At 36.9% G+C, this 14,064-nt stretch overlaps 1 protein-coding gene across 5 annotated transcripts in view; it reads left to right on the forward strand.

Moving 5' to 3' along the window:
• LOC149917922 (uncharacterized) overlaps window positions 1–13,372 on the forward strand; it is a 172,681-nt gene extending 159,309 nt beyond the window's left edge. For 3 of the 5 annotated variants that reach the window (XM_090142041.1, XM_090142043.1, XM_090142042.1), the window contains 3 exons: window positions 3,684–3,771; window positions 8,065–8,193; window positions 10,061–10,862. In XM_090142041.1, coding sequence (XP_089998167.1) covers window positions 3,684–3,771; window positions 8,065–8,193; window positions 10,061–10,119 — 276 coding nt within the window. In that variant the 3' untranslated portion in view covers window positions 10,120–10,862. Of the gene's footprint in view, window positions 1–3,683; window positions 3,772–8,064; window positions 8,194–10,060; window positions 10,863–12,047; window positions 12,088–13,051 lie in introns of those variants that run through there. The other 2 variants (XM_090142044.1, XM_090142045.1) reach the window with 2 other exon arrangements.
• The last annotated feature ends 692 nt before the right edge of the window (window positions 13,373–14,064 follow it).

Consider the following 14,064-nt stretch of genomic DNA (forward strand, 5'->3'; position numbering starts at 1 on the left):
ATAGAAAATAGCATGGCTTCTACAAAAGATGATAAAGAAAATACTGCTTAATCATTTGGCTAAACAAAAACCCATATCCGTTTTTGTTAATTCCTGAGATTTAATTAAAACACAGAGGTTGATTCCAAACCAAACCAAACCAATGCCTAATTATCACAAGTGTTAATTACAAGCCTTGCTTTAACTGAATGACTAATAGAACAGAATGGCAAACGCCTTCCCAACAGCAAACAGATTTACTGACAAATGAAGCAGAATGCAAATTGAGGGCATCTTCTAGCCTTTGAAATCCTGTTTTACCTCTGCTGTGAATAATAAGTGGGAATTGTTTTAGCCCATGTTTGTGATTGTTTATCATGAAATTCTGCTTTCTCTTTGATGCAATGAAAAATAGAAAATGAAAATGAGGTAAACACCTTAATCCGCGAATCCTTTTCTCTCCTGTAGCATATTTGAAATATATGAATATCGAATAAGAACAGGAAATTGGTCTGCTGAGTGTGTACTTACAGATAGCTACCGAAACCAAGCTGAAGAAAAAAATATGGGGTTTAAACATGAGTACTCCTGGGAGACATTTATGAAGAGCTTATAACTGGAAGTGGGTTTGGACAGCTGATAGTGCCAAAATGGTCCGCTGTTGTCAGAACCCATATTTTCTTCTCACTCAGGAAAACCAGCTGAATTGCAACAGTAGTAATGATGAATGATATAGCTTTTCATTTTTGAACTATAGTGATGAGGGATTTTGTTTCAAATCTTCTTGTTTTCTGTATGGAAAGTCAACCTAATATTTTGCTTAATTTCAGCGATTTGATGTGAAACATGGTATAAAATTTCAGGAAAATTTACACTGATCTACCAACAAGCAAATCCAAGTGTAGAAGAACTTGAAGGATGGTTATGACATTTATTTGCAAAGTTGTGAAGGAAAAAGGATGCTTAGAGATGGAACCAGGATTTTGGTGGCTACTGGTTTCAAACTTTCTGTCTTCAAGTGAACAAATATTACCAATGTACTTAATTTTGTCTTCTTGTTGTGTTCTATGAAGGCAACAGAACAGTGAATATCTAGGAAGTCAAACACAAATTAAGCATTTTAGTATGTTTAGAGATCAGATCCAAGGATCCTTTCTACTTCCCTAATTTGATTAGCTATGTGTCTCTGTATCTATTTGATTTCATGCTTTTATTTTTGTTTCCTTTTCAACATGATCAGAATTTATTGCAAGTTCTTATTCTCCAGGTTTGCTAGAATTATATTCCTTTAAATGACTCCTTACATATTTATGCATTTATTTCTGTAGTGTAGAATAAGAACATTTTCTTGTATTTTCCCTTTGAAAAATATATTTTCAGGTGAAGCTGATGAATTTAAGCATAACAGCTGCCATACTGTGGTATTTTACATTCATATTACTGCCTGAATTGCAGCACCTCAGAGTGCTTTGCAAATATTCAGTAAGTTTAACCTCAAGCTTCCCTGGGAAGTGGGATTGTTATCACCATTTTACAGACATGGTGAGATGGTGGGTTGAATTACTCTAAATCTACACAGCAAATAAATGTCCATCAATGAAATGCGTTGACTTGAAGTCTGGGTATTCCTTATATGGACCTTTAGAACACCCTTTTTCTGTGCTGCAAATTTAGTTTCATTCTCTCCTCCATTGAACTTACTGGCACAGGTCAAAATGATGGTTTTGCTGAAATTCAGCCATCTGATTGTTCACTAAAATCTGGAGGGCTTGTTTTAAAGGAAGGAAAAGCAATACTAGTGGTTTTGTCTGATTTTGATGATTACTAGCAATGTCATCAGGGCAGTCTCCCCTTAGGCTTACAACTGTACAATTCTTCTGAGAAGAACCACTCTGTGATTTGATCATATTTGGGCCTGTGTTTGGTTCCTTGCACTACTTAATGCTCCTTTGCTAGACTGTGAGAAGTAGAACTTTGATTCCTTCTGAGGTGTCATTATCACCAAAGGCTTTGTGCTGTGTATTATGGATCTAGCTGGGAGTTGGTTATTTGAAACGGAATAGAATGGAATAAAATAGAACAGCTCATGTGAAAGGGACCTTCATAGATCCTCGAGTCCAACTTCCTGGCCAGTATGGGGCTAACCAAAAGTTAAAGCATATTACTGAGGACATTGTCCAAATCTGTCTTAAATACTGGCAGGCATTGGTCACCAACCACCAACATGGCAGGAGAATCATCTCTTTAGGCTGGTTCCTATCTTGACAACTGTTGCAAAGGATAACCTGCTTTTACTTTTTTTTTCCCCTTTCTTTATCCTGTGATATTGCATTCCAGATATTCTATGCAAAACATGCAATTTCAAGTCTTAATCCAAGTGGCACCATTGGGAATTGCAGAGTGCTCTCCTCAATGGGAGCGAGATTGGCACATCAGCCCCCTGGTGTGTCAGAGCATTACATCAGCTACTTATCAGCAGCATTTTTGTACTGTTTGTATTCAGATGCGATTAAGGCTCAGTATGATTTTATTCCGGCCTCCTCTAAATTAGATTAGTGCAAATCAATTGAATCCTTCCTTCAAAGAGGTAATTTCTTGCAGGATCTACTATTGAAATGGGATCAGTTGGTACAGCATTCAACAAGGTGGATCAATTGTACTGAAATGAAGTTAATGGTTTGGTATTCATTAAAAATGTACTGCTTCTGTGGCTGATGAAATTCCTTTTGAGTAAGACGCTACATCTGACAGGACGATTCCAAAGCAACATTTATTATTTACTGGTGTCAGATACTCATTTTGGAAAATAGCTGAGTTTGAAATCATGCAAGCATCTGTTACATAGTTACATTAGATAATGTAAATGTTTAGAAAATGCAAATTAAGCTCACGATAATTAGTAATGATGCTTTTCTACTTTTATTAATAAGGTAATGCTTCTGGCAATTACATTTAAATTTCATATGAAGATTCAAAGCACTGGGACAATTTCCTGTGTAGAAGAGCAGAAATCAGGGTCAACTTGCTTAGTGATCTGTATCACGGGCTAGTTACAGTACTGGAAGCTACTTGTCTTCACTTCTTAACACTCAACCCTTGCCTTTTCTTGGTACATGTGATTCTGGGAAAAATGAGATCTGAAAATAACTGCAAATTATTGTGTCACATTTTGTGTACAGAGGCTGTTGTAATAACATTTTGAAATAAAAAGACAGCCTTCTGAATCTTACTTCTAGGATATGCAAATGTGCAAAGCCACATCTGTCCTGTATATGGGGAAAAAAAACCTGAACAACCACTAACTTAAAGCAACTTTGATATGCCATGCTACTTTATTTAAATGTATGTTTGCAAAAGCAAGTCCTTTCTGAAGTGTCTAGGACCCACTCAGGGTTGACATCTAAGTCTGTGTTGTTGGCATAAACCAGTCTAAATTCCTGGCAGAGACACAGAAAGGAAGAACACTGAATGTTAACAAAAGCTTCATTAATATTGATGTGTAATTCGCATGGCAGTGAAAAGCTTCATTATTAGCCACTATTGTTATGGTTCTAGCATTAATATTCAATGAGGATGTGTGGGTATTGAAATTCCCTGACTTCTGGGTACCCCAGTGGTCCAATAATAATAATAAAAACTATGCTAGAGTCAGTGGGAGCTGGTGTTATCCGTGAAGTAATCAAGCTCTGCTTTGTTTTATGAAGGTTTCTCAGCTCATACTGATGTCTTGTGGAATGGAGGGCACCCACACTTCATTCAGTCTTCAGGAAACTCCTGCATCTACAGATAAAGGTAGCATCCCTTCTCTATAGCTGCTTGTTGAATCTCTGCTGGAGAGAACTTGTCACAGGAGGCAATTTTGTACCTGGTTATCTGGAAGAAAACACCAAAAAAATAACAGCCCTTTCTTCTACCAAATCAAATAGCAGTCTTCATTTCAACTTCAATTATAAGTTAATTTTTTTGGGAAGAATGTGCAGTAATGATAGTCGCCATTCACTCCAAGCTTTCTTTCATCAAGTATTTGCTCATTAGAGTTAGCTATCTAAATGTGTGAATCATTTTACCATTGTATATATAAACGAGGTTTTGATGCAGTGTTTGTGCACATGTGCAGGCTGTGATCCATAGAGAGAAATCTCTCATAGATTGAATATCAACAACTATATCTGTGTAAGTAATTGCATTGACATCAGTGGGGTTAATGGCAGTACATAAAGACCAAGTACATGCATGAAATCCTTGCAGGCTAAAGGCCTCAATGTCTAACATACAGGCTCTATTTTGAAGACTTAACTGAGGCTATATTCTGACTGCACCAATACAGCTTTTTCTTCTAAATTCTCTCCATCTTTCTAGAACAGAATTTCATTTAAAAGACAACAACAAAAAAACCTCTATGCATCTTGAAAAACCCACTGTCTAGGAACAAACCATACCTTCTTTGGGAATCTCAATTATTTATTTATTTTATGAACGCCCTTTGAAGAAATCACCAGGAACAAAGCCCTAATGGCATGCTGCAAATAAGCGGGTGTATTTAATTTTCCATAAATATCATTAATAGCTACTGAAATTAAACACATCATTGTTTTAGTAGTTTACAAAGACAAGGATTTATTTTCTTCTCCCTGTGTCTCTCGCTAATGCAAAAGCAGATGGAGCTTTCCCTCTCTTCAAACCCCCATTCTTACCTTTGAATGGTGGGCTTAATACATTGCAGTAAATCTCAACAGGCAAACCAAAGTTCTACTGATACCCCAGTCTCAGAGATTGACTGTAGTGTAACGTGACTGTCCTGTGACATACCTTGTCTTCCATAGCAATGGTGGATCTACTTGTAGATTTCCCTATTCTTCCTTTTCAAAGACTAATGCCTCCAATCCTACCAGTGTTTCCCCAATAGGCCTGTTTGTATAGAGCACTTTCAAATGGCTCTCTTACTTTCCTCTCTGGAATAGTCCAGGGACTCTACAAGTTTTAGGTCCATGTCTCTAGTACCAATTCTATCAACCCCAAACGCAGTGGTGATCCAATGGCACACAGACTAAGTTTTTTTTGGCATGATGTATTGTCAAGCTGGTACTTTAGTGAACATTGAGTGCCACAGAGTGCCACATGCACACTATGATGAGACATATGAACCAGAGCAGCATGCAGAGATGATTTAGCAGCTGGGAATGGGAAAAGAGTTTGGATACATTATCACATGTATTTCAGAAAGTTTTCTTTATTGCTTCCATGGTATTCGTAATTCATGATGAATAATGGTTATTTGTACTATGCCACCAGCTGCTGGGTGTTTTATAGTAGTGTCATTAGCTCACTTGCAAGAAAATGACAATGAGCACCAAATACAGCTGGGGCGTTAGTGTAGTAACATAATGCAAGAAAAGAGATTGAAATCAAGTGCATGTGTAGAAGCACTTGCTCCAGGATAACAGTAACAATTAATGGCATCATGGAGAGATTTATTCTGCCCTCTGGTAATAAACTGCTTAAACATTGTTGCATGTTCTGAACATTTAAGAAGATAATCTGCATTTCTTCTCACTTTCAAAGCCTTCCATAGGCATTCAGTATTTATTTTTGCACCTTAGTCATTGATAGCACTTAATCAGTGACAGGTTTACTTTTAATTGTTAGCCCAGCTCATACTGGCAGATGAATCTTCCTGCACTGGCTTTGCCACACTGAAAGCTTGTTTCTTGGTCTCTGCAGGTAATGGTTGTCACTCTCTCTAAATCATCTGAAAAATGGCCAGGTAACCCATTCACACTGATTATTAGTGTGTGTGTCCTACCTTTATTCTCTTTTGCCCACAGCTCATCCCTTAGCATCTAAATCTGAACTTTAACAAGATATTTTCAAAGTTATGCCAAGATAGAACTCACAACATCTTCCTGCTTTTCGTCTTGCAGTACTGACTACACTTCTTACACCTCTGTTTCCCGTGTGATTTGTTATTTCCTCCTCTCCAAGGATATATATAAAGCTGTTCCTACTGCTCTGTGGTGATATGGCACTTAGATTTCTTTTTATAGAGCACTTTAATTTGCATGACAAGTCTGTTTTCTTAAAAAAATAAAAGAATTTTTTAAAAAAATAGATGCTGTGTGAGACCATATACTAACTTCTGTGTATGGTCTCTAGTACTTTGCTATGAAATGAATGCTACCCACACTAGTGGTTTGTGCAAAGTCTAGCTGATGATAAGTCTACTTATCCTTTTGCATTGCCAGCTGAGATTCTCAATGCCCTCTTTTAATCAGAATTTGAAGTGAGTGACATGCAATCAGGAAGGGTTTTTAGAGAACAGATGCTTGCCATTTTACTTGTACACTTAACGCGGATTCATTTTTTTACCAAATGACAATGGCACTCACAGGTGTAAGAGAAGAAACTAACAGGAAACACTCAGCCAAGCTGTCTGATAGTAAGGCATTTTGTTAGAGTGAATTTGCGGTAGAGCTGCAGATTGACTCCAACTTACTGTGGTTACATGGTGCTCAGGTCTGACAAGCTCAGTGCTATCCCTTTGTTCTTTTTCTTCCCAGTAATTAAAAGGCCAAAGTGGGTTATGGAGTAATGGCTGCGTCAGTTTCCATCTCATTTTCTGAGTCCTTTTGGTATTCAATACCAGAAAGAGGGTGTGTGTTAATACTCTGTATTTGATCTGTGAAATGCATGTGATTCTTGGGATGGGGAAAAAAGGATTTCATCACTGTAACCAGCCTTCAGTCAGCATTCTTACATCCTCAGGTCTAGCTGCTAAACGTGCAACTGAGGTCAGAAAGAAAGGGAAAGAGAAGGCCTCGATAGAGTTTGCAAGAGAGAATTACCAATGACAGTAATCTATTCCAGCAAGGCTCCTCATTCTCTGTGGTGGTTGAAGGTTACTGTGCAGTCCACTCCTCTCCATGCTCCTCCTAGGTTTGTTTCATGGTAGATTAATCCAGTTTACCCAGAAATCTATATGGTGGCACTGGTGGACATCCTCAATGCTGATGCAGGAGTTGTGTAACACTTGTTGGAGAGCCTCAGCTTTTCCACCAATGTGGTCTGCTTGTCCGTGCTGCCCTGAGAACCCTTCTCTCCTGGGAGGTGTATAAAATATATCAGAGATAAAGCAACAAAATGAGAACAAAGGCAAGTTTGTAAGAGACAACACAGTGCATATGATCAAGTCTGTCTTGAAAAAATGGCAGGTGGCTCCAAGATTTTTAAAGATACAGCACACAGTAAACAAAATCACAGCAATTTCATGCACCATGGGAACCGGGGCCTGAATTTCTGAAAGCAATCGTTGTGTTCTATTTTCCTTAAAACTTCTCTAAAATGTTTCAAGGATGCTGTATAATTTTAGTTTAGGCAGTGTATTTTCCCCATCAGCCAAACTGCAGCTGCATAGAACAGCGTATTACTAGGAATCATACTTAAGCCCATCAATATTTCACAGTGAACCTGGATATTAATTCAAATTAGACCTCCTCCTGGTTCAATTCTGTAACCTCAGTAAGACACACTGTGAAAAAAAACCACTACTATGAAAGATATGTACCCAAGATGCTGTTAAGCTAATGGCTATTATTTTTCACTTGACACACTGCATTTATATTTTTGATAAGACTTTGTATCATGTATTTTCTACACCTTTTAGAAATAAATAAATGAGATTCAAATATCTAGGGAATCTGTATTTTTCACATATATATCATTTGCAACTTCAAAAATATTTCATTCTTCTGGTCAACTTTGTGAGTCATTTTGAGTCCTGCTACATGTGAGAAGATCTGGTAAAAGAGGAATAAGAATAGTTTATGTATAATTAATAATTCTCCTTTAGTGGATACTGAAATTCTTTGAACAATCAGTCCTTAGAAAGGACTGTAGAACATATAATTGATGTTTTCAATTATAAAGGAAAAGTAACCCTCTTCCTGATTGGCCAAGTGATACAGGAGCTTAAATAGCGTTTAAAAACAGTCAAATTTAGTTTTCAAGAGGCAGTATTTCCCCAGTGAAGATTTCTTAGAGGGTACAAGAAGGGGAGCATTTGTGTAACTTAAATTCTTCTGCCTACAGGTATATACGTGTGCTGGGATATTATACAACAGCTGTTTTTGAAGGGACAGATCTACCCAATACATTTCTGTGGAAACCAAGGATGCGTTGGTGTATGTGGACTATGGCCAGGAAAGAAACAGGATCCAGGTAAGGCTACTGAAAAATGATTAAATCAACTACAAACATAAATACATACACCCCAGCATAAAACTTCATACATTATTTTTTTCAACTTTTTTTTTTTTCTCCAGTCAATCTTTATCATTCTTTATTAGTATTTTATCTCCCTCAACCATTCATCTGCTCTGTGATGTAGAAGGGCCAAGGATGACAAAAACAAAAGTGCACTTGGATTGTACGCAGGGATTGAAAAGCTTGTAAAATATGTTTAAAAATCCAAAGATGGAGAAATGGACAGAAAGTGACAAGTTTTTAACACTAGACAGATTTTATGGCAAAGAAACTAAGCATTTCTGTGTTTAACTGTGCTTACAATTAATCAACTTTTAATTCTGTTCATTAAGCTTCATTATTTATGAAGCAGCATATTATGGTCACAAAGGAGTGGATTTGATTAAAATTTGAAGCAGAGCAATTCAGAAATAGTAGTACCACCCAACAGAGCTAAGCATGGTCAACATGTAAGAGTTCTGTCTCTTAAATTAAATTGAATAGAGCGTCTCCCTCTTTATTAGATCAGAACTGGTATCTAGCTTATGGTCCTCATTCGTCTTATATGTGGTATGTGTGTGTGATTGCAGAACTATATAGCATGATTTTCTACAAAGGTACGATGTTGATTTACCTCTTGTGTTATGCTGTGATATGTGAACAGTATTAGTTACCACAAAGTAGATGCAAAACACAGCAATTCTCTCAAGGTTTATTTCCAGGAGTAAGGAAAGTAATTCAAGGAGTAAGTCCTGAAGCATTCCCCATCAATTAAAGCCAGTCACCACGTGTTTTTTTTCTAAATGTCTAGTTTTTACTAAAAAATAAAAAAAATCCACCTGAGACCTGGACTGAGTGTACACATTCACTTTTGTTACCCAAGGATGTGAGTAGCTAGTTCTGAGTGCCATTTCCAAACTGGAATACAGAATTTTCTGTAATGTTGAGGCTAAAGCAAAGTACTTTGTTAACTCTTGATCCTATAGAGAATGTGAGCCAGAGTCCAACTGGTCTTTCCAACTGCTGCTGGATGTGTTATGCTCTTTGAAGGGTTTTGGCTACTTTCAGTCTTAACGCTTTTTGACTTATTGCAGAGTTCTGCAGACTTGGTTCTTCTTGTTTCCTGGTCCTGAAGATGTGCAGCAACTGCTTCCCCTTGCAAAATGCAAGCAGTTATTTTTTTTCTGTTAACAAGTGATAATCTCTAGCTCCTGCTATTCAAGATGCTGGGATTTTCTTTTCCAGTGCATGCTTCTGGCTCTATAAGATGTGGGACTTGACATGCTTTTTAGGATCTATTTTGACTCTAGTTCAATTCCCAGGGAATTTAAGCCTTTCAAAAGTATGCAGCAATTAATAACGCACTTGGATGCATGAAGACAAATGTAGAATCTTTCTTTTGGATCCTCTGGGAGCCTGAAATCTTAATGATGTCTTGTATTCAGGAATTGTTCCTGCTGCCTTTCTTTCTACCACTTACATAATTACATCTCTTCTGTTGCAATCTATAGTGAAAAAATATTCGGGATGTGCTCAAACTTGTTTGTTTTATTGACACAAACAATCACACGGACAGCCTTGGGATTATTCCTGTGAATGAACTCAGCAGGGTGTAGCCCATTCTCTCATTGCCAGAGTGCTCCAATTTGGGGAATATTCACAGTATTTCACAGATATGAGTGCCTCAGTACTGAGAGTATTGTCCGTGTGCACAGACACCCTTCCCCATGTTCTTCTTGACTAAGTGTTCAATTTGCTATTGATATTATGCTGTTACTTGCTTAAAAATTTGTTTTGAAAGCATAACTGTACTTCGTATCACATCTTTATGTGGTGACAACAGCCTTCCAAATGGTACTGAAGAGGCAGGATCAGATTTCTGCTCGTTTGGGTTTGGAATAGTCAGACATGCATCTCTGCCATCAGGACAAAGCTGAGGAGCCAGCTGCTGGCTGTGAACTGTAAATATTGAGATGTGGAAGGAAGTGGACTGGCTCCAGCAGAAGCTGAAAGGACTGACTGCACTGCTGAGTACAGTCGCGCTCCTAACTCAGGGGTGTTGCCATCCCTATAATTTTGTTAATCCTTTACTGACTGGGCTATCCTAGTTTTGGCAGAGTTCTCTTTCCAGAGGATTTCAGTTAGATACAGAGAATTTGATCAAAACCAATTCATTTCCAAGAAATGGCAATATTTTTTTTTTCTGGAAATGTAATGGTGAGTATCATACAACTGGTTTTGCTACTTGCTGTATGCTTTGAAACCAGTTCTTTTACTTTCTTAAGCCTGATTCTTCTCCCAGTTCAACAACACCTAAGCATAGGCTTTTTTTTTCCCCAGATACTCCAAAACTATGAAGAATTTTAAGTTACCTTAGATTTATTTCTAATTCTGAAAACCTGTACCTTAATGAATATGCTACACTGTAAAGGAGCCTGTCTATTTTACCCATGTTGAATGTTGTCCTCCTCCTGTTACCATTCTGCTTCCTCCTGTTGTGGAGTCAGCATGCTGTCAAGAATTCTGGGAAGAACTGGTTTTCTGGGGAATTCCTTTTTTTTGCTAAACAGGCAAGCATTTATGATGGCTTAGGACACCTAGGGGCATATAATGTATAATTCCTGATGTGAAAAATAAACTACAGAAAGAGGATCTAAGAACACGGACAATGAAATATTATTATTTTAATTTTTCTTGAATAGAATTGTCATGAAAGTTGACAGTGGGAAATAGTCCTTTATCAGCTCAGGTATCAGGAACCTGGATTTAAATCTGCATATTAGCACCGATGACTGATATGAAGTTAGTCTTTCTTTGAATAGTACATTAAAAAAACTCACAGAAATAATGACATTGAAGTGTTTTTAAGGCTAGGTTCTTCATCAGGATGTATGGGATATTCTGTGTTCATGAAACGTGTTTCTATAGACTTGTAATATGAAAGTAGAAGCAGAAATTGTAAACTGCTAACATTAATTTATCCCTTGAGATCAGGGTGGTAAAGTTAGGTAAAACGCTCTCGTGGAACAATTTTCCCCATCCCTAATTTACGAAAAAAAAATAGTAGTAACATGAATGAACAAAGAACAAAACATGGAATAAGATCAACCTATAACTCCTTCCCCTCCTTTTCCCCAGGACAGAAATGAAAACCACTTTAGAGGAAACTCTTATATTTTTATAAAGTAAGGATTTTTTTTTCTGCTTCCATCTAATTTCCAATGAATAAGAATTACTTTCATGCTATGTCAGACTCAGACGGGATTTTAGTTGAATTTACCCTGAGCTATATAAGCATTAGAAAGTGAGACCTTTTTTCCATAGATATGAGTCTGTTCATGGCTTGTATATTACAGTTTGCCTTATTACATCTCATGGATTGAAGCCTAAGGCTCTGTAAGTGAGTTGCCCAAAACTGAAGGACCCTTACAAGCTTTGACAACCAACAACCTGCATTAACAAATGATGTGGATATTTCATTTGAAGTGGGAAGAATAAAGAACATTGCTTTAAGTCAGTGAGGAAAATGAAAGACTTAATATAAGTTGAGTACAAAAGATGAGTCTAAACCTGATTGCTTTCTGTAGGAATAATTAAATGGAAGCACTCTAAAAAAGATACACATTTTAACAAGTTCCTCCTTTAAATGTGTTTCATGTACTTTCTCCATTTCTTCTTCTCTCTCAGCAAATGCTCATCTACTGACTGCTGCCTTCATTAGCAGTTAAATTAATGTTGTCTGACCACCAATACTGTTGCTGAGAAACGGTCTTAATAAACTGTGAGGTTGTTTTACACTTGATGAAAAGTCTTTTTTTTTTTTTTTTCAGCATAAGAGATCCATGATGTTGGAGGTGTGTATAAGCTATAACTGTTCAGATGTAAGGCTTTTAAAGAAGTTTTTAAGCACATCCATGACTTGCCTTAATTTCCATGTAAGCGGAGTGCTCTACTAGCTGCTTACTTGCATTCTCTGCAATCAGCAACTCTGAAAGTTGTGTCAGTTTGGAGTTTGCAGCTATAATCCTAAAGTCTTATGGTGCAAAGCCTTAATTCTATTCCCAGTGACATTTAAAGGTATGTTAGGTGTCCTTGCAAGAAATGCATGATGGACCAATTTCTCAGGGAGAAAGTGGGAGGCTGGGATGAAAGGTTTTGTACAGCACAGAAATGTTGAGGAATGAATTGTATTTGTCATGGAAATGGAGCAAAACAGAAGTAGAAGATGGATAAAGTCCCCTGAGATTACAGAGAACTCGAGTTGAGCTCATATACCATGAAGTATGAGATGTGGACACTTGTTGGTATTGTCTAGCAATTATTTTGACAAAATAGATATTTTCTGTAACTAAGACAGCTACACAGTGGGAAACATATATTACATTTATTTTAAAGAATCCTATGTTTTTTTCTTATATCAATTCTTCAACCACTCCTGCTGGAGCAAACTCCACTCTGTAGTGTACAAGAGCTACGGAGTAATGGAACTAGGGAAGAGTTTGAGTGGAAGAATTCTCTTTACTGTACTGATAAGAAACAAGACAGTTCTTCATTTTTTCAACAAAGAACCATTTTGCTTGCAATGTGTGTTTTTGTTCTTCTGGACTCGAGAGAAGCATAAAACAAAAAAGGAGCTGCCAAATTGCCAGCCACAAATTCAGGAAAGGAAGGATTTTTGAGACCAAAAACCCTTGACAGGCAGCTGAGGTCCTGCTTGTGGTTAGCCATAGTGGCCCAGGATACAGAGAACTGTATCCGATGAAAGTATAGCAGGATTATAAACTCCTCCAAACGTTCATTGTAAGATCTCTTTCTCTCTCTCTCTTTTAAATAGAACTGGTGTTTAAAAAACATCCAGAAATATGAACATATAGATAAATGTCACAGAAAGATTTTCAAAATAATCAAAAAGAAGCAAAGTTCTTACTGGAAATGGTAGGTGTACTGATAACAGTCCACAGTGGAAAGAAAATGACCCGGAATAGAAGGTAGTGTTCAAACTTATCCTACAAGTCCTTTGGATTTTAATGATTTAATGAGGAGATCCTGTGTGGGAATAGGATTTGGACTCAATGATCCTTATGGGTCCCTTCCAACTTGGGATATTCTATGATTCTATTATTTTTCACTTTTTTCACTGGTTATAAAGTATAAATATTGATAACCTTAATATTTTTTTTTCCCATTTAAATGTCACAGCACTGAAAATATTCTGATCTATTTATTGTTTTCTGTTATTTTGCCAAATGAGTAGGAACAGCTTTCAGCCATTAGATTGTTTCTTCTGTTCAGATCTCATAATAAGTCACCTAAATTATCAACAGAAAAAAATATTTCTTTCATTAAAAAGACATTTTTATATTTATCAGTTCCCATTGTGTGATATGATTTCCTATTCTGCACTCCAGTTTAAAGGTCAATAATGAAGTCATTTGGTATTTAATCATCCTAATGTTTTGGTACTTCAATTTGACAAAACTGGTTACGAGTTGAATTTGTTGAAATCTATGAGAAGCCAAGTATGGTTCTTGCTCTATGTTCAACAGTTGTGCAGATTTATTTATTTTTAATCATTCCCTGTTGGCTTAGATTTGCAGATGGAATTCTGAAGCATGCTGAAGATTCAGAAAATAGACCAGTGGGGATTTTTTAAACTCCTTTGCAAGCTTATCAGAACTTAACATAATCAACATTACAAATGGGATTGGTATCCTGAAAGTAAAAAGGAATTCGTAAGCTACTGAAACAATCCCACATTCTGCACTCCTGTTTCATATTAGAAAATATTGCTTTTTAAGGCAGAATCCTACTCTTCGGGAAAAATCACTAAAAACTGGAAATACAGAA

Source organism: Phasianus colchicus, chromosome 5 (assembly GCF_987193195.1).
Source record: "Phasianus colchicus chromosome 5, bPhaCol1.hap1.1, whole genome shotgun sequence".
In the NCBI taxonomy this organism is placed as follows: domain Eukaryota; kingdom Metazoa; phylum Chordata; class Aves; order Galliformes; family Phasianidae; genus Phasianus; species Phasianus colchicus.